The following is a 19,687-nucleotide window of genomic DNA, read 5'->3' as shown; positions in this document are numbered from 1 at the left end:
TTCTTGATCATCAAATTGAGATGGTTCCACAACGAGAACTGCTTGGTCGTCCCCTGTAATGATGCCAGAGTTTGATGCTGAGACCAAGGCAACTTTTCCCCGGGCTAGTTCTATGATTTTCTGCCGACGAGCTGGTGGCTGGCTGGGATCTAATGGGACGAATGCACCACCAGCTTTGAGGACTGCTAGCATCGATACGATAGCCCAGGCGGACTTTTCGAAACATAGAGGAACCAATACCTCTGGACCAACGCCTGCCTTAACGAGTCGTCCTGCGAGCTGCCCTGAGGCTCTATCCAGTTCGGCGTACGTCAATGTTTTGTCCCAAGCATCAATTGCTAATGCGTTGGGAATCTCATCGGCCCTCTTTGAGAACAAGCGGTGAAGAAGCTCATCAAATGTTGCTGGGACAGTCTTGTTCCATGTCCATATTTGTTGTAGATCGGATACAGACGCTGATTCCATTTCTTGCTTTGCGGTCGCTAGACAACCCCATAGGTCAGTAATGTTCACTCACTCAGACATTCCATTGCTGACATTCTACAATTTTCCTTGGCACAAAGTAACCTTCCGAGAAGACTCTCATACACTAGTACTATAACTAGGTACAAATGTGAGGAGGGGAGTAAGAGGGTGAAAAAAAAAGCAATATGAACCTACTTTGACGACCAGAAATGAACAAACCCCAGAACCCTCCGCACGTGAAAAGTTTCTCTTCCTTTATTCCTTTGTTAGAAAGGCTGGGTCGAGTATGCAAGATGAATGGTAGTAGGGACTAGTGCAGCGCCTTGGATGGTAATTGAAGGCTGTCTCTTCTTAGCAAAGCTGTAAGGTCGAATAAGAGTGCGCACATTACCTTAGTTCGTTAGCTACTTATAGCTGACATCAGTGGACTTAACACTTCGCTTTAGCAGCTTTTTGTATTTATTCAAACGTCGAGTACACTTAAACTATTGCTGTTGGCGACACTAGTGTTATTCGCGGCAGCAGGCAACGGGTTTTGAAAGCATCCGGCAATTTGCCGGCTTACCGTTTACCGATGAGCCGGCTAATTTACTGTCTCACGGTATCCGGCAAAAGTAGCAGTCCATGGCCAGTGCACAGCAGGGGTGTTAGCACCAGAGATTGAAGTTATCAGAGTAGACGGGTGTTCAACGGGGTGATAATTGTTTATTCGATGATGATGATGATGTCTGATGTTCTGACTGCTACGGGATAAAGAGGCAGGAATTGGCGCCGCTCGGGGCTGCCTGTGTGTGGGCCAATTAGGAGTTGCGGGTCTTGCTTAATCCACCTGGCAACTGCTGATTGGCTGAGCGACAGGCCCTGCTCAATTGCGCAGATCCAACATCTTGTGGCTCCCTCCATCTTACAATCACACATTGTAGCTTTGCTTCCCTTATCCAAAGTCCACTTATATCTGACATAAAGGATATCCTTAATACCGTGCCCATGCACCTCGCGGGCCTGTTCAGCTCACAGGCCACCTCACCACCTTTTGCAGCTCACAGAATTGAGGTTATTGAGCCACGTACAATAGCTGAATTAATGTATTTCTTTGGTGGAGTGATTTATAACGTATAACGTACTCCACAAGCGAGTGGCTCACACAAGCGAGTGGCTCACTTTTGCCAAGACTACACCAACACTACAACTACTTTACAACATTACAGCACACAACAACAATATCATGTACTACACAGTATATTGCACTAATCTATAGTACTTTGCGCATCTTTCTTACACGTTATTCTGTTGTGCCCTGCCTTGCTACACATGCTATAGTGTCTTAATAACTAAGTGCTGCTATTAGCGCCTCCTCTCTTCTTTACCTTCTTCCTATCACTACAGGCCTTAAACTCCTTTAGAGTAGTTAGCTACACTCCCTTAGCAAAGGTTAATACCCTATCTTACTGTAATTGCTTTCTTTTGTGTAATTTACAGCGTGTAGCAGCCTTGTTAGCTACCTAAAGGTTAGCAACCTAGTTACGCACTAAAACTAGTAAATACGCTATTAGCTCTGCGCCTTTAGTAAGCTAATTAAGGGCGTTAACTATTAATATTAGTAAGCTATTAGCGTGTCTCTAGATCCTCTCTTAAATTAGCTTTAATTAAGACCTAAATTCTAGGGTGTTGCTTAGTGTCTTAGACTCCTACGTGCTGTTGTCTATAATAGGTAGCGTTAGCATGCGTAGCTGTACTTTAAGCTTTAATATCACAGCCTCTAGGTTAAACAGGACTAGGCCAGCGCCTCTAAATCCTCTGTAGATGTTGCTCTTAGTAATTGAAGCAATAAAAGCAGCTTTAAAGCACAGCAAGAACTCAAGTTTAGTGATATAAGTGATCTTGCTCTGCATTAGCTGCTCGGCTTGGCGGCCATAGGCCTTCTTTAATAGGGAGAAACAACCCACGTCAAGCGGCTGTAGCAGATAGGATAAGTGTGGGGGCATACACAGAGTAATAATCTTGTGCTCCTCACAGTACTAGTAGAATTTGACTAAGTTGTAGCTCTTGTGGCCGTCTAGAATAAGCAGTTAGTAGCTACTAATAGTGCGCGCCTTTGTGTGCTTATTAAAGTGCTTTAACTACTTAACTCTAAGCTTATTATTAGTCTAGCTGTTATTAGAGACACTAATAACCTAGTTGTTAGGTATACTAGGCTCCTTGTACTAGGCTAAGAGGTGGTGCTTGCTAGAGAGGATAATAAAGGGTGGGATAGACTAGCCCTTTGCGCAGATGCCTTAGATAATGCTAGTCCACTCTTTGTCGCCCTGCTGCACTGTCTTTAGTCTCCCTTAACGCTTAGAGCCTGTAACAACAGCACTAGTAGATATAATGCCTATTATAAAGCTAGATTTATTAAAGTTGTAGGTGTCTTTATCTAGGATACTATACGTAGCTTTAGTATTCTCTACAAGCTAGAACTAGTTACTAATTACCTTAGGATCCTTACACAGCGCTCTCTTATAGTTATATTTGCAATTAAACTTAACTTTAAGCTCTAGCTAATGTTTAACAAAGTTAGCAGCCTAGTTCTTGCTAACAGGGGTCTAGTAGCGCTTAGCAAGCAGAGAATTAGCTATGCCCTCTACATTAGTAAGTCAGGGTAAAAATCCTTACTTATCTAGCCTTAACACGTGCTGGACAATTACCTCCTCTTTAGTGCTAGTTATCTTAATTATATTAGGCTTGCAATCATGTTGTAGAGAGGTTCTAGCAAGTTAGTAACTAAGTGTCCTTTAAGACACGTTGTAGATGGCTACAGCGCGTTGCTAAGAGAGTGTTGCGTCTTGATAGATAGCCTAAAGAGCAAGCTGTATTCCTGCTTCCTTTGGGGGTTTGATTGTGTTGTTACGTTGAGGCATTGTAGGTAGAGTGAAGTTTGGTGTGGTCTTGGCAAAAGTGAGCCACTCGCTTGTGTGAGCCACTCGCTTGTGGAGTACGTTACCTATGCGACAGATTCTGCTACCTAAATTTTTGTGGTGGAGCAATTTTGCGGCCGCGGCTGTTGTATGTAGGTGGAGGTGCTAGAGACGGGCTACGAGCAACTACCTGACTACGCCTAGTAGTACTACTCTGCTTCTTTGTTGTTTTTGGCTGCAATTGACGTGAAGCCTTACGCTTGCCTTGGTTAGGCAATTGGATACTTTGTTGAGCGTTGCGAGCTTGTTTTTGACGCTCTCTCTCTGCCTTCCGAGCATCGATTGCTGCGCTTTCTTGAGCCTTCTCCTTCTCACGCCTCTCCTTAGCTTCTTCTCTCGCCACACGCTTCTCTTGTTTTTCTTTCTCTCTGAGAAGCCTAGTCTGGTGCTGCAGCTCTTGTCTAGTCTTCTTTTCTGCCTCTTGTTCTAGGTTGTACTTCTCAATTGCAGCGTCGCGCACGTCAGCTTCACGCTTTGACTGAGGGCTCCACCACACAGCACCCCCCTGCCAATTCAAAGTGCGTGAGTACAGAGGCAGTACTTTCTGCTTTGCCTTCCTTCTCTTTTTATCCTCTGTGCTTTGTTTAATACCTTGTAGCTCATGCAAGATAAGCTCATTTTAAACATAGAGCTGCTAAATTTCCTGTTCTAATGCCCCAGCCTTAGCACTGCGATGATCCTTCACAGCACTTCGAAGCAACGTCTTTGCCTTTAACCAACTAGGCTCAGTAGGCGCAGCAGCAGGTGCTGTCTCCTATGGAGGTATCTTTGGGGACAAGGACGTTAGTGTTCTAAGACGCTTGAGGATAACGTTGGCGTTAGGGGGGTTAGTTGGTTAGTTAATTGGTAACTATTCATTTTACGTCTAGATAATAGGGAATAAGTCCACCATCTCGCCTCCCAAAGGGCATATACAACGTGCTAAGCTATAAAATTACAGTGCTGACGCACTACCTTAGAAAGCATCTCTTGCCTACGCGGGTATTGCTACTATTTTAGAACTACAGCTCCTCTTCTAATTGGGGAGGCTAAGTGGTGCGTGTACATTAGGGTAATTTCCTTGAAATTTGAGGCATCCATATGCTAAGAGAGAGAGAGAAAGAGAGAAAGAGTGCGTGTAGGGGGAGGAGGGGGGCGGGAGGCGGTAGAAAGGGAGGCGGAGGGGTGGGGGATTGTTACAGCTGTTGCAGTTAAGCTGAGCCTTTTAGATGCTGCATGGCTTGTTGCTGTTGCAGGGCTGCAAGTGCTAGCAGGGGCAGATCCTGTTATAGTACTGTGTGAGTCTAATAAACGCTTCAAAGGCCTCTGGCTCCCTTGTTAGTGCTGCGGTGTACGCTAGGCTGACTGCCTAACTTAATGGCGGTATAGGTAGTTGTCGCGGTGTAGGAACAGCGCATATTCAGAAGGAATTGAAGGATTGAACTGAGGTTGTATTGTATGTAGCTATGGACTGTTGTTATAGGGGAATAGCAGTGAGGTGTAAAAGGAAAGGGCAGGGTGTACTACGTTGTACAGCAGTAGAGATATGAAACTGTGATACGTGGTACAAGAGAAAAGACTCCAAAACCGTGACAGTAGTTGTAGTGGCTATCTACTAAAGGTCCCCAGCGTCTTGCGACAGAGCGCAGGGTGCTCTAGAGTCTTTTCCTGTCTGCATAAGCAGGTAAGGTTTGCATCCTTGTGGTTGCACTTTTAGTAGTACTAAGCAAAATCCCTTCTATGCAATAAGTCCACTAAAAAGCTTGATAGCATAGCCTTAGGAGCTCTTGGGGTCTATTGTATTGTTAGCAAACAACGCGTCGCTTGCGACCTGTAGTCCCGTGTCTCCTCCAAGCTGCAGGGCTCGCTGCCTCGTGCTGTAGAGATACAGAAGCACTTGGTCTGCTGCTTGCTAGTGGTAAGGCCTGGGGTAGGCTGGCGGAATGGGTATACTCCAACGTCCTTCGTGGGTACCCCCCAAAACCTTATCAATAATACATGGATTCTAGCGAACTACGGCTGAAAAGAAAGAGAAAAACCACCTCTACATTTTTGTAGTAGAAGGTTTTGTTATAACTATTAAACTGCACAAGCTAGAGGCTAGAAAATGTTAAAAAAGGGGGGGTACCTAGCAAGCATACCTATTAATAGGTATACTTTGCTAGGTAGTGTTGATAACTTAGCTAATACTAGGTAGAATCAGCTAATTCTTTTTTTATTAGAAGGCGCAATACTAGGCGCTTCTATCGAATAATAGATTATGTAAGCGTATCTCTGCTAGTTAAGAAGCTATAAGCCAAAACGTAAAAAAGCATACCCTACCCATCCGCCAGCCTACTTATTATAGCAAAAGCTTTGCACCTATATACTTTTAAGTGCGTAAGGTTAGGCTTTTGCAGTAATATTACTATGCTATTACTAAGAGCAACTTAAGTGTAGAATATTTTGTATAGTGTTTTCTAATAGTTTGCATAGTTTAGTGTTTAATTGTAGAGGTATACTGCTGCCCTCGTGATTTCTAGCCACAGTTCCTAGGAGAGGGTAGCATCAAGTTGCATTACTTAAGCTTTCTCCTTGTTTACACCCCCTAAGCGTTCTGCGTTGCTGTTCTGTGCTTGTGTGTCTGGCGCTAAAGGCTCTACAATAACTCCTTATATTGTAAGCTATCTTATAACGTCTAGTTTAACTGTTGCTATTTTATTATTTACCTTAATAGTCTTAACTAAGATATTATAGTAATTCTTTAAGAACAGGATAAATATTAACAGCGCCTTAATTATTAACTTTGTAATTTAATGATCTATAAAGTAGAGGTCCTACTGTAGGCCTAAGAACCTGTTAGTAATAAGCATCTAGCTCTTTTCTCTAGTAACTCCTTAGGCTTTATAGGAGTGGAAATTAATACTAAGTCTCTCTCTAGGTCTAACTTTATAGATTCTTAGTGCGTGGCTAATTTATTATTACAATTTAGCCCTTCTATAAGCGTTGCATTTAACTGTAGTAATGCCTTAGATGCGCATCCCCTTAGTTCGCTGAATAATGTGCTTAATAGCTGCAGGACTAGGTTGACTAAGTTACTTGTGCTATAGCATTGCTAAGGCATTTGAAGGTCCTCTCTTTGTTTGTAAGGTAATCTTATATATGTAGAATAAAGCAGGTAGAAGCAGGTTGTATTTAAGCACCTATTGTCTAATAATCTTAGTAAGACTTCTAATAACCTTATTATTAGGCCCTTGTAGCATTGTAGGGTTTAACTGAGTATTCTACTAGATGCCTTGTTATTGTAGTAGGTGGAAGGATACTATGTTGCATAGAATGTCTAGGCATAAGGCTACGTTGTGTAGTAATAGGTTGTAGTGCCTAGCTATGTTGTGGAAGGTTAGGTTAACTGTGCTGTACCCTTTAATTTCTACCTTATTATTGCTGGCCTATATACAGTCTCCTAGTAATAGGAGACAGAAGCTAAGGACTCTATTAGGGCTGTTGGTAATATAGCATGTTAATCCTAAGTTAAGAATAAAGGAGTTTCTTAGTAGGTAGGGGTTAATATCTCTTTTACTTATTGCTAAGTAGAACACTGCCTTAATAGAGGTAACCCTCCTGCCTACAAGTTATTGCTTAGTAGTCTTAGGTATTTCAGATATTTTTATTTTTAGAGTTGTTATGTAGGGTTGCTTTCCAGGTTAAAGCTAATCTTGTAAGTTAGTGCTGTGCTCTATTCTATGTTATACTATTGCAGCTATTCCTTGCTATAGTGTAAGCTATTCTTGAGCTCTATTTTAATAGACATAGTAGTAATCTTCTAGTCTATGGCGTTGTTTACAGGCAGGGCGTGTTACTCCTTTAGCTGCTACTGTATCCCTCTTAAGGGACTGCGTAGATATAGTATATTACCTAATAGTTTGTTTTTAATAAGGTCTTCCCTAGGATAATGCGCTATTGGCAATACCTAAGGCGTCCCTATCTATGCCCTAGGTGGTTTCACTACTGTCAGCGAGGAATAAGGCGTTCCCTGCAACAGAGGCGCCACTCTATTATCTCCCCCTACTAGTAGGGTGGTACTTGCTTATATGCTCTTAGAAGCGTTTTATTATATATTTACAAGTAATATTATCTTCTTATTAACTATAGTCCTAGAACGTAGTTGCCTAGGTTAGTGCTATCTTTATTACTTGTAAAGAAAGTAAGGGAAGGACTAGACTACTTTCTTCCTAGTCTAGAAGGACCTAGACAAATCTAGACTAGCTTTGTCTAAATAGGAAGCGTATAGCCTAATAGAGGTAAGGTAGGGTTATGTAATATAATAGACAAGTTATTATATTAGATACTAGGTAGAGATTCCTAGGCTAGGTACAGAGCGAACAGAGGGGGGAGAGCTAGAGGTATTTATGCTTCCTCTCCTCTGTCTGTATTTCTAAGCAGAACGTTCTAGACTCCTCTAGGTAGGTCTACTTTATCTATGCTTAGTATTGCTGCATATGCAAGCAAGATTACATAGGTGCATGCGTAATCATATACGTCAGCATCTTACAGAGTAGGCTACTCTATTTGTAAGCAGAGGGTCTAGAACATTTCTAGTTACTAAAAATAGAGAACAGCATATCTTAAGAACAAGAGGAGATACAGGCTTTGTAAGCACACCATTCTAATCCTCTCTTTTTGGAGATTATAATAACAATGCTTAGGTAAGCATAGCGCTATACCTAAGAAGGAAATACGCTAGAGAAAGATTATAAGAACAAAGTCTTATAACTTTACATTACTAAGTTAAGAAAGTCTTAAATAATGTCTTGTATGTTCTGTGTCTCTGCTACCTTCTCAGCCTCTGCGTTTATTGCAGCGTGATCGTATTCAGCAAGCTAGGTACTCTAGCTACCTGGGAGCCTTATAGGCTTAAGTGCAGCAAGATATTAGTGTTGTGCTTGTAGTTGTTCTTTATCAGCGTTGATGCCAACAGTCAGCTTAAGGCTAGTGAGCCATGATCTTACTTTTTCACCTAGCTTATAGCAGTTCTTTATAAGGTGTATTGAGACAGAGTGTTAGATGAATACTACTACCTTGTTAAGACTAGCTTGCTCCTCACGATAGTCTTAGTTAGCTATCTTGTATGACTTAAGATAGCTCTTCTAGTAGTTGTTGTCTTCTTTCTATGCCTTAGTCTTTTTAATAAGAGCTCTGATAGTTCTTTAGGTAGCAATAGCTCTCTGTCCTTATTGTTGCTAAGTGTTGTTCTCTGTTTGTATGTCGTAAGATCTGGCGCAGCTGGTAACTGCGGCTTTGACTTTAGGCGCGTGAGTTGATCAGGATTAATTTGATCCCACACGTCCAGAGAGACACAGCGTATCTCTAGCTGGCGTAGCCACGGGGTGTACATTGTATAGTTAGTGAGTACAATAGTAGGTGTGCTAAGGATTAACATTGTTCTAGCTTAGTTTTAGCAGTAAGACTCTTAATTATTAGATTCTTGTACTGTTGTTAGAGTATAAACTTAACAAGATTGTAGGTAGTAAAATTATGTGTATTCTCTGTGCTCTTTATTTTGTGTCTCTCCTCTAACCTGTTTTATCAGTGAGCGCCCCACCTCAGTGAGCGCCCCACGAACACCAGCAAAGCGCATGCGCGACACTCAACGCGTAATGTCTCAACAACCACAACCTCACAAGCCCTATACTAAAGCTGACGTGCAGCTTGCCCTCTCTAACATTAAATACAACTAGATTACAAGCCTGCAACATGCTAAGGCAGTCTACAGTGTTCCTTGTAGGATAATACAATAACAACGTAACAGGAAGCCCTCTAGACACAAGTGTGAGCCTAGATTAAAGCGCCTAACAAAGCTAGAAGAGGAGGTAATTCTGCAGCATATACTTGACAAGAACCTACGTGGAGTACTGTCCTTAAAGCTACACGTACAAGATATAGCTGATAGACTGCTGTGCGACTGCAGCAGTAAGCCTGTTAGTAAATGCTAGGTTGACAGGTTTATTAAGCGTACACCTAAGCTGCGCACGCGCTAGACTCATCTATACAATTATTAGCAAGCTCTCTGCAAAGACCTAGCAATTATTAAGCCCTAGTTCACGCTAGTTTAGAATATAAAGGCAAAGTATAGTATTATAGACAATAACATATATAACTTTAATAAGTCTAGCTTCCTAATAGGCAAGATATCTTTATAACTTGTTATAACAGGTATAGAGAAACCTAGGAAAGCAAAGAAGCTTTAGCCTAGTAATTGTAAGTAGACTATGTTAATATAGGGCGTTAGCGTAACAGGGCGTGTTATCCTACCCTTCCTTATCTTTGCTAGCAAGGTTCTTATCTCTAACTAGTTTACTAAGGACCTCCTACGCAATTAGGTTATTTAAGTAAGCCTAACAGGCTAGACAAACAACAATCTAGCGCTTGCCTAGCTTAATTACTTTAATACGCATGTAAGGCCTGTAGGTGCGTATAGGCTGCTAATTATTAACAGCCACAAGAGCTATTGCTTAATAGATTTCTAGGATCGCTGCAAGGAGAAGAAGATTATTGCCCTCTATATGCCTCTACACTCGTCGCACCTCCTGCAGCTGCTTGATGTTGCCTGTTTCTTGCTATTAAAGCGCGCGTACAGTGATTAGATCTTAGCCTTAGCACATGATTGCATTAAATATATTAGCAAACAGACCTTCTTACTAGCCTTTATAGTAGCTTTTAAGAAGGTGTTTACAAGAGAGAATGCTTGCGCAGGGTTTTAAGGCGCTAGATTATCTCTACATAATCTACAAGCTGTGTTATTAAAGCTAGATATGCAGCTGCGTACGCAAACTCCACCACAGCAAGTTAACGCTGCCTAGGAGGCAAAAACACCACGCAACGCTAAAGAAATAGAGGCGCAATTAACACTAGTTTAAAACAGGATAAAAATCTATTAAGGGTCTCTAGTAAGTTTACTTAATAAGCAGGTGTAGCAGCTAATAAAAGGCGCGCAGTAGATAGCTTATAAGATAGTGCTAATGCGCGCAGAGATAGTGCGCCTTAATACTACTACTAAAGCAATAATAAAGTGTAAAGGTTGCAAGAGATGCTACATACAGGCAGAGGAGACATAAATAGTTAGCAAGGTATTAGACTTAATTGCTAAAAGGGAGGGTGGCAGATGTGAGGAGGGTAAGGAGCTAGCAAAGAGGGTGCGCGCAGGGCAACGCTGCAGCTGTTGCAGTAAGATTAGGCACAACTCTTGCACCTGTAAGGTAGAAATTAAGGATATAAATAACAGCAACACTTCTAAATAATACTATGCTATTGCAAGAGTACAAAATTTGTGTTGTGGTGCTAAGCTACGTCACTGCGCGTACGCCTCGCTGGTGTTCGTGGGGCGCTCACTGAGGTGGGGCGCTCACTGATAAAACAGGTTAGTCTTATGTACTCTTAACCTGCCTTTCTATTATTATTAGCTAAGGTATTGTCTTAGTAGTCTAGAATCGCTTAGCTACCCCTCTTTTACATGCTTAGCAACCTCAATCTAGCGTGTTGCTGATCATTAGGCTTAGTCTGTGGGCCCCTGCCTTGCTTGGTGAACTCGGCTGAGACCTCCGAGTGATGTCTCTGTACAGATCCGGCCCTGCCAACCTTTCACCAGTAACCCAATATCTGACATGTGTACTGGTTGAGGACTTGCTCTTGAAGAGCCTCTGCCTTCTCTAGGGGGTCTGATATCGTCCTGTTGTCCACAATAAGAGGAGTGTCTTAGTTCTCTACTGTGAGCTTATGCTAGGCAATAATCTTAAACAGGTCCTTGTTGTTCTTGGCATTATTAATAACATGCCTCTAGTACTGCCTCTTCGCCTGTTGGACGGTAGTCTTGAAGGCCTGTCTCTCCTCTTGTAGACTGCCAGAGCAGAGCTGTCTAGCATGTTTGTAGGCCTGGTAGGCAGTTTTGCACTCCTTAGTCCACCATAGTGCAGCGCGGCCTTCCTTGCAGTTAAGTTTACCTACTGTCTGCACAGAGTGCTGTACTGTAACGGTTGAGAGGAGAAGCGGATCACGTGTTGTTGGCGGTGGTCTGGTGCTACTTCCTCATGTTGTTGAGCACCTCTTACCTTGGCTGCGTCACAAAGACGTCATCAAAACAAACCCTGCAGCGAGCCTTGGAGAACAAAGATACAAACAACAACAACAGAATATAACACAATACACTCGTTATATAAATTTGCTCTTCATACCGCAACATGTACAGTCTCTGTAAGCAGCGTGACGCATTCATCTAGCTGTGCTGCGTCTTGTGTTGTAAGCGGGTCTGGAATGCTCTGGACGCCTATTTCTACTATCCTAGTGAACTTAAGGAGGCTTACCTCTAGTACTCTGTGGTAGTACTGTGCTAGGTGCAGAGTGCTTATTGTGGAGATAGGAAGAGAGGTTACTATTGTCTTGTGGTCTAACCTGCTGTGCATGCTATCATTAACAGTGGATTGGGCGAATAGGATGTTAGAAAAGGTAAGGTCCAGGACATGACCAGCGCAGTGTGCTGGCTGCCCTGGCACACTAATGTAGTCCATAGAGGCGCTAGCAGCCCACTTAGCTAGCTCCACGCCTCCGTTGGCTGCAGTGATAGTAAATTTAAAGGATTTATGTCTAGCGTTAATGCCTCCTCCTACAAGGCAGAGTTAAGGGGGAATAAGACGTGTGACGTATTGGATGACGTGTGGAGTGTGTGGCTATCTGTAGCATTTAAGTATTGCAACTCTATTCACTGCAGTCTATAGCATGTCTGGGTGGTTGAGGCTCTCTCTAGCCTGATATTGTATGTGGTGTCCTTTGCGGATGTAGGTCATCACCCTAGGGCAGGCAGAGCCTGGTGTGTTTAGGCTGTCCCAGGTGCTAATAGGTGCGAGGTGTATAAAGCTAAGGTAGGTAGAAGTTCCTAAGTTAGCGCATGTGAAGGGCTCTTGCACACACACAACATCTATGCCTTTCTGAAAGGTAGCTTCTAGTATTGTAATGTACCAGGGTAAGCTTCAGCACACATTAGCACAGCATACACGAAGTTGTTTGCTTAGTAGGCTAGGCTGTCGACGCCTGTTGTGGGCTGAGCTGTTGTAAGGGTGTGCTAGCATAATAATAGCAGATCATCGATCATACTGGCGTCCTCTCTCTCTAAGGTGGACAGGTTTGTGTTGATAGTTAGTTGTGGACAAATACTGCTGGCAGACAGTTGTCCTGCACTATTATTGTCTATATATATTATACTACGCAACGAATACTTGCTTAAGTATTCTTGTGCTTACCTTTTGGTATAGGCAGAGAAGTCACGTAGTATTGATTTTGAGGGCAGGGCGCCTACTCTGTCACAAGTATAATATATATATAGAAAATAATAGTGCTAGCCAGCTAGCTTTGCTTCTAGCTGCTGTACGCGCTATGCCACGTGTCGTGTTCGTGCATAGTCGTTACAATATATATTATACTACGCAACGAATACTTGCTTAAGTATTCTTGTGCTTACCTTTTGGTATAGGCAGAGAAGTCACGTAGTATTGATTTCGAGGGCAGGGCGCCTACTCTGTTACGTATAGCATAATAGAGGTAAGGTATGGTTATGTAATTAAATAGGCAAGTTATTATATTGGATACTAGGTAGAGATTCCTTGGCTAGGTACAGAGCGAGCAGAGGGGAGAGGCAGAGGTATTTATGCTTCCTCTCCTCTGTCTGTATTTCTCAGCAGAATATTCTACATACTAAAATGATCCATATATTTTGGGTTTTGCTTAATAACTCTTGTTACAATGCCAAAATAGCTTAGCGCTTCTATGGTGAAAACCTTTACCTAGGCGAAGCTCAGTATTAAAAAAATTATAAAATTCTATCGATTAGTTGCAGAGTTATAGTAATAGTGGTAGTAGTAATAGTTATAGTAGTAGTACTAGAAGTAACGTTAGTGGTAGTAGTAGTAGTAGTAGTAGTAGTAGTAGTAGTAGTAGTTTTGTGGAATTTAGGAAGAAATATCCTATCCCCAAGCTACTCTTAGTGTCGGGAATGTATTCCCCGTCGCATCATATTGGTGGGGTACAGAGAGTACCTGCAAAGTTATACCTATGGTAGGCCTACAGCCTCCAAAGCAAATACGCAGATATCAAAGACATGCAAACGCTCATAGAGAAAACCCACAAAACGTCGCCGAGAGGGTCTGAGAGCCCAATAGCTTTCAGCATCTCAAACAATAGACTTGAAGCTCCCGTAGCCAGTATCTGCGGCAAGGCTATAAAGGTGTTGTGTGCGCCAAGCAGTGCGCCGGTACAAGATTCCATACCAGCCAGCCTCCTGCTTTCCTCAATCTTGATCACTTCTTCGTTGGCTAGGACGAAGGGAACCCACTGCGTCACACACCAACATATTCCCGTAAGAGCAACAGATAATATTGTCAGAAGACGAGACTCGTAGAACACGGTGGACACAAGGGCCGCAAAAAGCATTTGAGAAGCAAACCACAGTGCCTGGAGGACGTTGTGTTCTGAACCCGCGCGACCATGGTTAGAGAAATGTTTCAGCTTTCCCCAAGTGGAAGACGCCCTACTCGTTAATACGGGCAGGATGAATGCCATTAATAGTGCAACACAGGATTGACTGAATAGAGCCGATGCACCACCAGCTGCCTCACATTTTCTTCCCACGTCTGGCATTCTGCTTGGAGGCGTAAGGGGGCAGTCTATGATTTCTTTTAGCATAACAAACACATTTTCAAATGGTATAGTGCTCACTCATAGTAATTATGAAACTAGGCCCATTAATATGCTATCTTGGTTCAAGAAATGTGGGAAGAACATACCTTGTAATCTGTACGAGAAGAGGAAACCAAGCGAACCATGAAAAAAACTGGGCCAAGTATATGCGTCGCAACCTAGAAGAGAGAAGTCTCCACGTAGCTCCTGCATCTGCGCTTGCTACTCCTCTTTCGGATGCAAGGTCAATATTTGGAGATTCTGCCACCGTACAGCAAGTGACGACCAAGGAGGCTATAATGACGATGATGCTCAAAACAACCAAAGCCTGTATTTGGGTAGAAGCAACAGGAAATCTACCTGCCAAATCAGTCGTAGCTGCCAGATAGGATATCATACTCGCAACGTGGTTAACGCGGCTTGCCCAGGCATTCGTCTCCGTCTGCTGGCTTGCGTGGCACTTATCGACGACCAGCGCACGCAACCCCGATTGCACTGGTTGAACAGAGACATTGAGCACGACGAAGAAGAACAAAGCGAGCGGAGCAGCCGCTGGAGCCGGTTTGTGCGGCTGGCTGCGCCCAGGAAATAACTCGGCCAACTCGGGGCTCCAAGCATAGCCAATTAAAGCGATGACGAGCCCCACACCGCCAAATGATATAAATGGTTTACGTTTGCGGAATTTATCGCTCCATCTGCCGAATAGGGGCTGCAGGAAGGCACCGCACACTGGAGGGACGAACCAGATCAGAGTGGAAACAGACTTGGTGATTCCTAGAGACTCAAAGTAGGACTGGGGGTCGACGTCAGCATGTTTCCTGCAAAACATGGTCGGGAGAGTGAACACACAATGCCAGTTGAGAACTGTATGGAGAAGGCAACTTGGACGCTTAATCAAGCCAATAAATATTAGCTACCATATCATGAAGGCATATACGGAAACTTACCCCGCCGTGCCGAGAACAAGGCAAATGATATAGCATCGGCTGCGATACCTTGGCTCGTCTTGCAGGCTGATAGCATTGTTGAGGAAACCGTCGGATTCGGAAGCTGAAGCGGGCTGCAATTCAATGATTGGCATGTATGTGAGGCACTGATGCCGAGAGGCGAGCGTAAGATCTTCCATAACTATGTTTACCGTGTCAGTCACTCTAGATGTATGATATACAATTTGAGCAACAAGAAAGTATTACCAGCCGGAGTCAGTTTCAGGAAAATCTTTTTAAGCAGTGCATTGTGCCAAACTTAACTAGCACATTTTCGGACGACAAGCATGTTGTTCGAGACAATCTCGCATTTTCAGATAGTGTGGACCTTAAACGAGTTTTGGAGCTATCGTGGAAGCGACATGGACTAACATCTACGCTCTTTTGTGCTTTCGACATTCATCAGAAATATTTTCTCTTTCACACTGCATATTATAGTTGGTCAAGTGTAACCGGCAATATCAATGAGCGGTTATGCACCCGTCAACCCTACGTGTGCTGGCTTCGACCTGTCGCGCCTTGTAAACTCACCACTTCAAGATATTGTGCTTAGCGAAATTATCCTTGTGCAGAGGCAAAGCGCCGAGAACTTCGCAACAGCCCGTAAAATATCCGCAAGGCAAATGCTACGTGCCAACATCGATTCTACCGAATTGCCGAACTACCGGATATAATCTCTTCGCAATACTCCTAGCAAAAACCGAAAGAACCGGCAGGACTAGCACTGTTAAATCTTATATAAGGACACATGCTTCCCCACTTCGCTCGGTCCTGGCAAATTTCAATTTATCCATTATTATCGTATTAACTTTTGAGAGCATCTCTCATGGCTTCATTTTCGCCATTTAAAAAGACCAAGACAGAGTATACGGCGCTAGGGGCACGCCCGTCTACCGAATCGGAGGACATAGCGGAGAAAGAAGCCATCTCTGCATGTAATAAGACTTCTTACGAGAGAAAATACCGCCGACTTAGAATAATCACCATCTTCTTGTTGCTAACTCTCGTTTCAACGATTCTTTACACTGTACATGTGGGCATGCACATGCATGCTGATTCTCAGTCACAACCTCTGGATAAAGAGATCCCACATGATGATCATGGCCTACATGCCGCTGACGTCGCTCTGGGAGTTGATCCATTTGGATGGGTACCTGCCGGTGAGTTAGAGGCATCGCTCGCGCAGAGGGATCTTCTGGATAGCTGATTTGTAAAAAGATTTGGGCCAATCCCTAAAATGGGTCATGTTCGGTGGCAAGGACGATCCCTACTACGTTGAAGAAGATGTGTTTGACAGCCTGAAGGCAACGGAAGATACAGTGCTGAGATTGCTTGAGCTTGATAACCGTACGTCCCTAAACGATTATTCGATTTTCCTAGCCGGGACCGACACCTAACTCGTTATGACTTTAGCCGCGATTAAAACCCATGGAATAAATACAACCTATCTCGACGCCGATGGACATGTACATGACCTCCGCGCCACCACCGTCTATCAGGGCCAACACAAGATGCCGGTTTACTTTTTACGCGCCTTCCACCAAATGCACTGCATAGTACGTATCGAACTCTCATTCATGTAAAGCAACCAGGGATACATTCCAGCTAACCGTTGTTTCTCACACTACAACAGTCAGTCATTACAGACGGGTACGGTAAAGCCCTGCATGGGCGCTCGGCAGAGGCACGATGGGGGCCTGATCACTTCGCACATTGTGTCAATGTATTGCGAGAGGCAGTTTCGTGCTTTGCAGACGCACAGGTAGCCTCTTTCATACATCCTGGTGATCCTCATATCTCTATCAACCAGCAGGCGCGCTGCCGCGATTACAAAGCGCTACGTGAATGGGCGGATGATCCGGCGAGAAAACCTCTGTATGAGAATTATGTTCACGAAGACCCCGAGTAATCGGGGCTCGATCAACATTTGGACCTATGCTTTCAGCTATCGAGAAGCTTCGGACGGTCAAGTGGCAAGTATCTTTTTGTCATTATTATCGCACCGGGCGCTAGGTCGATGTATGCGCCAAAGAGATGGAAAGGATTATTTTTGATTTCTGCCTTCTGCACAATAGGTTCAGGGGCTTGTCTAGCGTACGCAGATATTCCGAGAATTCTGCACGAGATGAAACATTAACGTCTGTCACTGCTTGCCGAAAAACCCTATGTGCCGAAAATAACCAACCGGATTCGAAGGATCGCGGACTTCTGCCTAGCCGTTGTGATCCGATTGGTCATTTTCGGCACACAAGGTTTTTCGGCATGCAGTGACAGACGTTACATGCGCAATTAAAATAATCGAATAAAAATAGCTTTGCAAGGAACATTGTCAAGAAAGGACGTGCCCTAGGAAGGGCCGGGGAGGCTGTTATACCCTTTTCAATGGGCGGGTTATTTATGTTTAATTCAGCTATCTTTCCGCTTATAATGTGCTCTAGAAGCGTTAGCGATGGTCGAAAGAAATTGAAAATCTCTTTTATTACCTCATGCCCATAATATTTGCGAAATACTGCCGTTGTGACAAGAAACGGCTAATGGATTTACTATTTTCCGTTTAGCATGCAGGAACATGAACGTTATGTATTCAAAATGAGAACCTTTGTCATAGAAAGAAAAAAGGACTACTATATCTAGTTATCATACTGAGCTTTCAAGCAAGAATTTTTGTTGCGGTGCAAGTCGGTTCGACAGGCCTTGATCGTCACCTCTGTTGACTACCTTGGACTAGCACGTCTCAGGGCATGTATATATGGTCGCCTCCTAGCTAGCAAGCAACTCAGCGCAGTTTTCCATCGATGTACAGCGGCTACGTTTGCCGCAACAATTTTCCATGTCTATGATTTCGTGACGCCATCCTGCCCAGCTGAAGACAACATGAACACCAACTTTTTCCCACTGACCTCGCCGCGCATAATTTCGTTCAGACCTTCCAATACAGCCTCAAGTCCGCCAGCTCTAGCATCAGGAGGATGTACTTTGAACTTGCCTTCCGCTAAGAGCTTCTCACTAATCTGCCAGAACCTTTTGCCAAACTCGTAGTCCTCGTCGCTGGCAGGGAAGTCCTCGGGCCCCAGTCCAGGCTTGAAGAAGGATTTTCCAAAGATAGTATGGGCCACTGTGACATTTACATGAACGTCCTGGCGTGGAAATGCACAGTATAGAACGGAGCTGTATATGGGAGTCTTCACTGCCACGTCATCAGAGAGCGCGTCGGCGCAGATGCGTGCAGATGCGTCAGTGGAGATGCAGTCAAAGGCGTGGTACAATTTGTTGTCCGTATATGTACGTATACGTTTACCGACAGTGGGTGACTTGTAGTCGAATACTGCCTTAGCACCTAGTGATTCGACCATGCTATGATGTTGCGGGGAGCATGTTGTAATAACGTCGAGGCCGGACCTAAATACACCCTGTGTTAGCTGTATATGATCCATTATAGAGGGAAGATCTTTATATTGATGGTTTTGGGAGAGGGGGCCTAACATCTTAGCAAATTGGATGGCTAGTGTACCAGTCGCAGTGCTTCCACCATATACGAGCAAGGGCAGGCGCTCTTGGAGTGGCTCATTCGGTAGTGGTACGGAAAGGGACTGATATAGACCTTGGCAAACCGTTGATATGCCAACCCCCAATGTTGCGGCCTCTGTGAAGCTCACACCATCTGGAATCTTAAGCATAACCCCTTCTTTCGCCAAGACATAGTCAGCGAAGGACCCGTCTTCATGATTACTGACATTGCCTCCGTGCGTCCATCCAGCTACGCGATCGCCAGGTCTGAACGTCGAGACATTTGCACCCACTTTCCGTACCACACCCGCAAAGTCGGATCCAACGGTGCAACCCTCGGTTTTAGGGACGAAATGGATGTGTTTCCAGTCCACGGGATTCAGCGCGACAGCGACGGTTTTGACGATGACGCAATCTGGACGAAGCCGCGGAACCGGCACATCCATAACAGCTGCCGTAGCGCCTGGTTGGATCTTTATAGCCTTCATCTTAATTGAGGTGCGGTCCGAGTTCTTCCGACGCGCGTGAGCGTGGTAGAAGCAGTTGCTGAGAGTAAAAGAGGGGATTGGGACTCGAACAAGCTATCTCATTAAATTGTGATAACCTAAGGGAACTGAATACGGTGAGTCGCGGAAATCCGGGGCCTGCAATCCGTTGGAGAAATCCATTGACGGCAAATCAGCCCCAAGCTGTAGCAATCCTTCGGACCGAAATTTCCGCCTGTCCTTTCTTTACAAGCATAGCCGCTGCATGCCCGAGTGGTCGGCAATACACGGTAAATAGGAGAATGTCGCTATTTTCAGATCCCTGCACTTCGCCAATTTGTTCAAGCTCACATAAAGTCGACTCTACCTAGAGCAACTAGCGTTATCACTTAATATAGCTGACTAAGTACTTGAATAGCCTATGTTAACTCCTTTTATTTACAAGAGATCTAAAGCTTATTTTTTATTACAACATCTGTTGTTAGTCAGGTAGCTATTAAAATATTATAAGTTATTTGTCTAAATTTTTCCCTTAAGTGCTTTGTTGCGCTAAGTAAAGGTCCCTATTCTCTAAAGTAATATTGTTAGACAAGCTACTTCGTATTAC

At 43.9% G+C, this 19,687-nt stretch overlaps 7 protein-coding genes across 7 annotated transcripts; 1 reads left to right on the top strand and 6 right to left on the bottom strand.

Moving 5' to 3' along the window:
* Positions 1-78: 78 nt before the first annotated feature.
* M421DRAFT_27980 (acetyl-CoA synthetase-like protein) lies at positions 79-441 on the bottom strand (the record flags this gene model as incomplete). Its single annotated transcript, XM_033588908.1, has 1 exon — positions 79-441. A coding segment is annotated over one exon (363 nt), but the record flags the coding sequence as incomplete, so codon positions are not given.
* Positions 442-2,198: 1,757 nt separating this feature from the next.
* Positions 2,199-2,798, bottom strand: M421DRAFT_389167 (DDE-domain-containing protein; the record flags this gene model as incomplete). Its single annotated transcript, XM_033589960.1, has 2 exons — positions 2,693-2,798; positions 2,199-2,595 (listed from the first exon to the last, which is right to left on the bottom strand). A coding segment is annotated over exon 2 (252 nt), but the record flags the coding sequence as incomplete, so codon positions are not given.
* A 667-nt stretch (positions 2,799-3,465) lies between these two features.
* M421DRAFT_50724 (uncharacterized protein) lies at positions 3,466-4,017 on the bottom strand (the record flags this gene model as incomplete). The annotated part of the gene is made up of 1 exon (XM_033594857.1): positions 3,466-4,017. A coding segment is annotated over one exon (552 nt), but the record flags the coding sequence as incomplete, so codon positions are not given.
* A 4,620-nt stretch (positions 4,018-8,637) lies between these two features.
* On the bottom strand, positions 8,638-8,799 carry M421DRAFT_24066 (uncharacterized protein; the record flags this gene model as incomplete). Its single annotated transcript, XM_033588489.1, has 1 exon — positions 8,638-8,799. A coding segment is annotated over one exon (162 nt), but the record flags the coding sequence as incomplete, so codon positions are not given.
* A 4,631-nt stretch (positions 8,800-13,430) lies between these two features.
* Positions 13,431-15,467, bottom strand: M421DRAFT_415486 (MFS general substrate transporter). Its single transcript, XM_033590718.1, has 6 exons — positions 15,296-15,467; positions 15,050-15,230; positions 14,952-14,991; positions 14,210-14,895; positions 14,142-14,158; positions 13,431-14,089 (listed from the first exon to the last, which is right to left on the bottom strand). The coding sequence occupies exons 2-6, from the start codon at positions 15,226-15,228 to the stop codon at positions 13,488-13,490; spliced, it is 1,524 nt and encodes a 507-aa protein (XP_033454711.1). The 5' UTR covers positions 15,229-15,230; positions 15,296-15,467; the 3' UTR covers positions 13,431-13,487.
* A 447-nt stretch (positions 15,468-15,914) lies between these two features.
* M421DRAFT_50571 (uncharacterized protein) lies at positions 15,915-16,997 on the top strand (the record flags this gene model as incomplete). The annotated part of the gene is made up of 4 exons (XM_033594840.1): positions 15,915-16,248; positions 16,307-16,435; positions 16,502-16,648; positions 16,726-16,997. The coding sequence occupies 4 exons, from the start codon at positions 15,915-15,917 to the stop codon at positions 16,995-16,997; spliced, it is 882 nt and encodes a 293-aa protein (XP_033454710.1).
* Positions 16,998-17,784: 787 nt separating this feature from the next.
* M421DRAFT_415483 (putative zinc-binding oxidoreductase ToxD) lies at positions 17,785-19,156 on the bottom strand. The gene is made up of 2 exons (XM_033590717.1): positions 18,572-19,156; positions 17,785-18,487 (listed from the first exon to the last, which is right to left on the bottom strand). Exons 1-2 carry the CDS (start codon positions 19,081-19,083, stop codon positions 17,923-17,925), a joined length of 1,077 nt encoding a protein of 358 aa, XP_033454709.1. The 5' UTR covers positions 19,084-19,156; the 3' UTR covers positions 17,785-17,922.
* Between the last annotated feature and the right edge of the window lie 531 nt (positions 19,157-19,687).

This window comes from Didymella exigua (genome assembly GCF_010094145.1).
Source record: "Didymella exigua CBS 183.55 unplaced genomic scaffold M421scaffold_1, whole genome shotgun sequence".
Classification (NCBI taxonomy): domain Eukaryota; kingdom Fungi; phylum Ascomycota; class Dothideomycetes; order Pleosporales; family Didymellaceae; genus Didymella; species Didymella exigua.
This window is presented reverse-complemented; position numbering and strand designations above follow the sequence as displayed.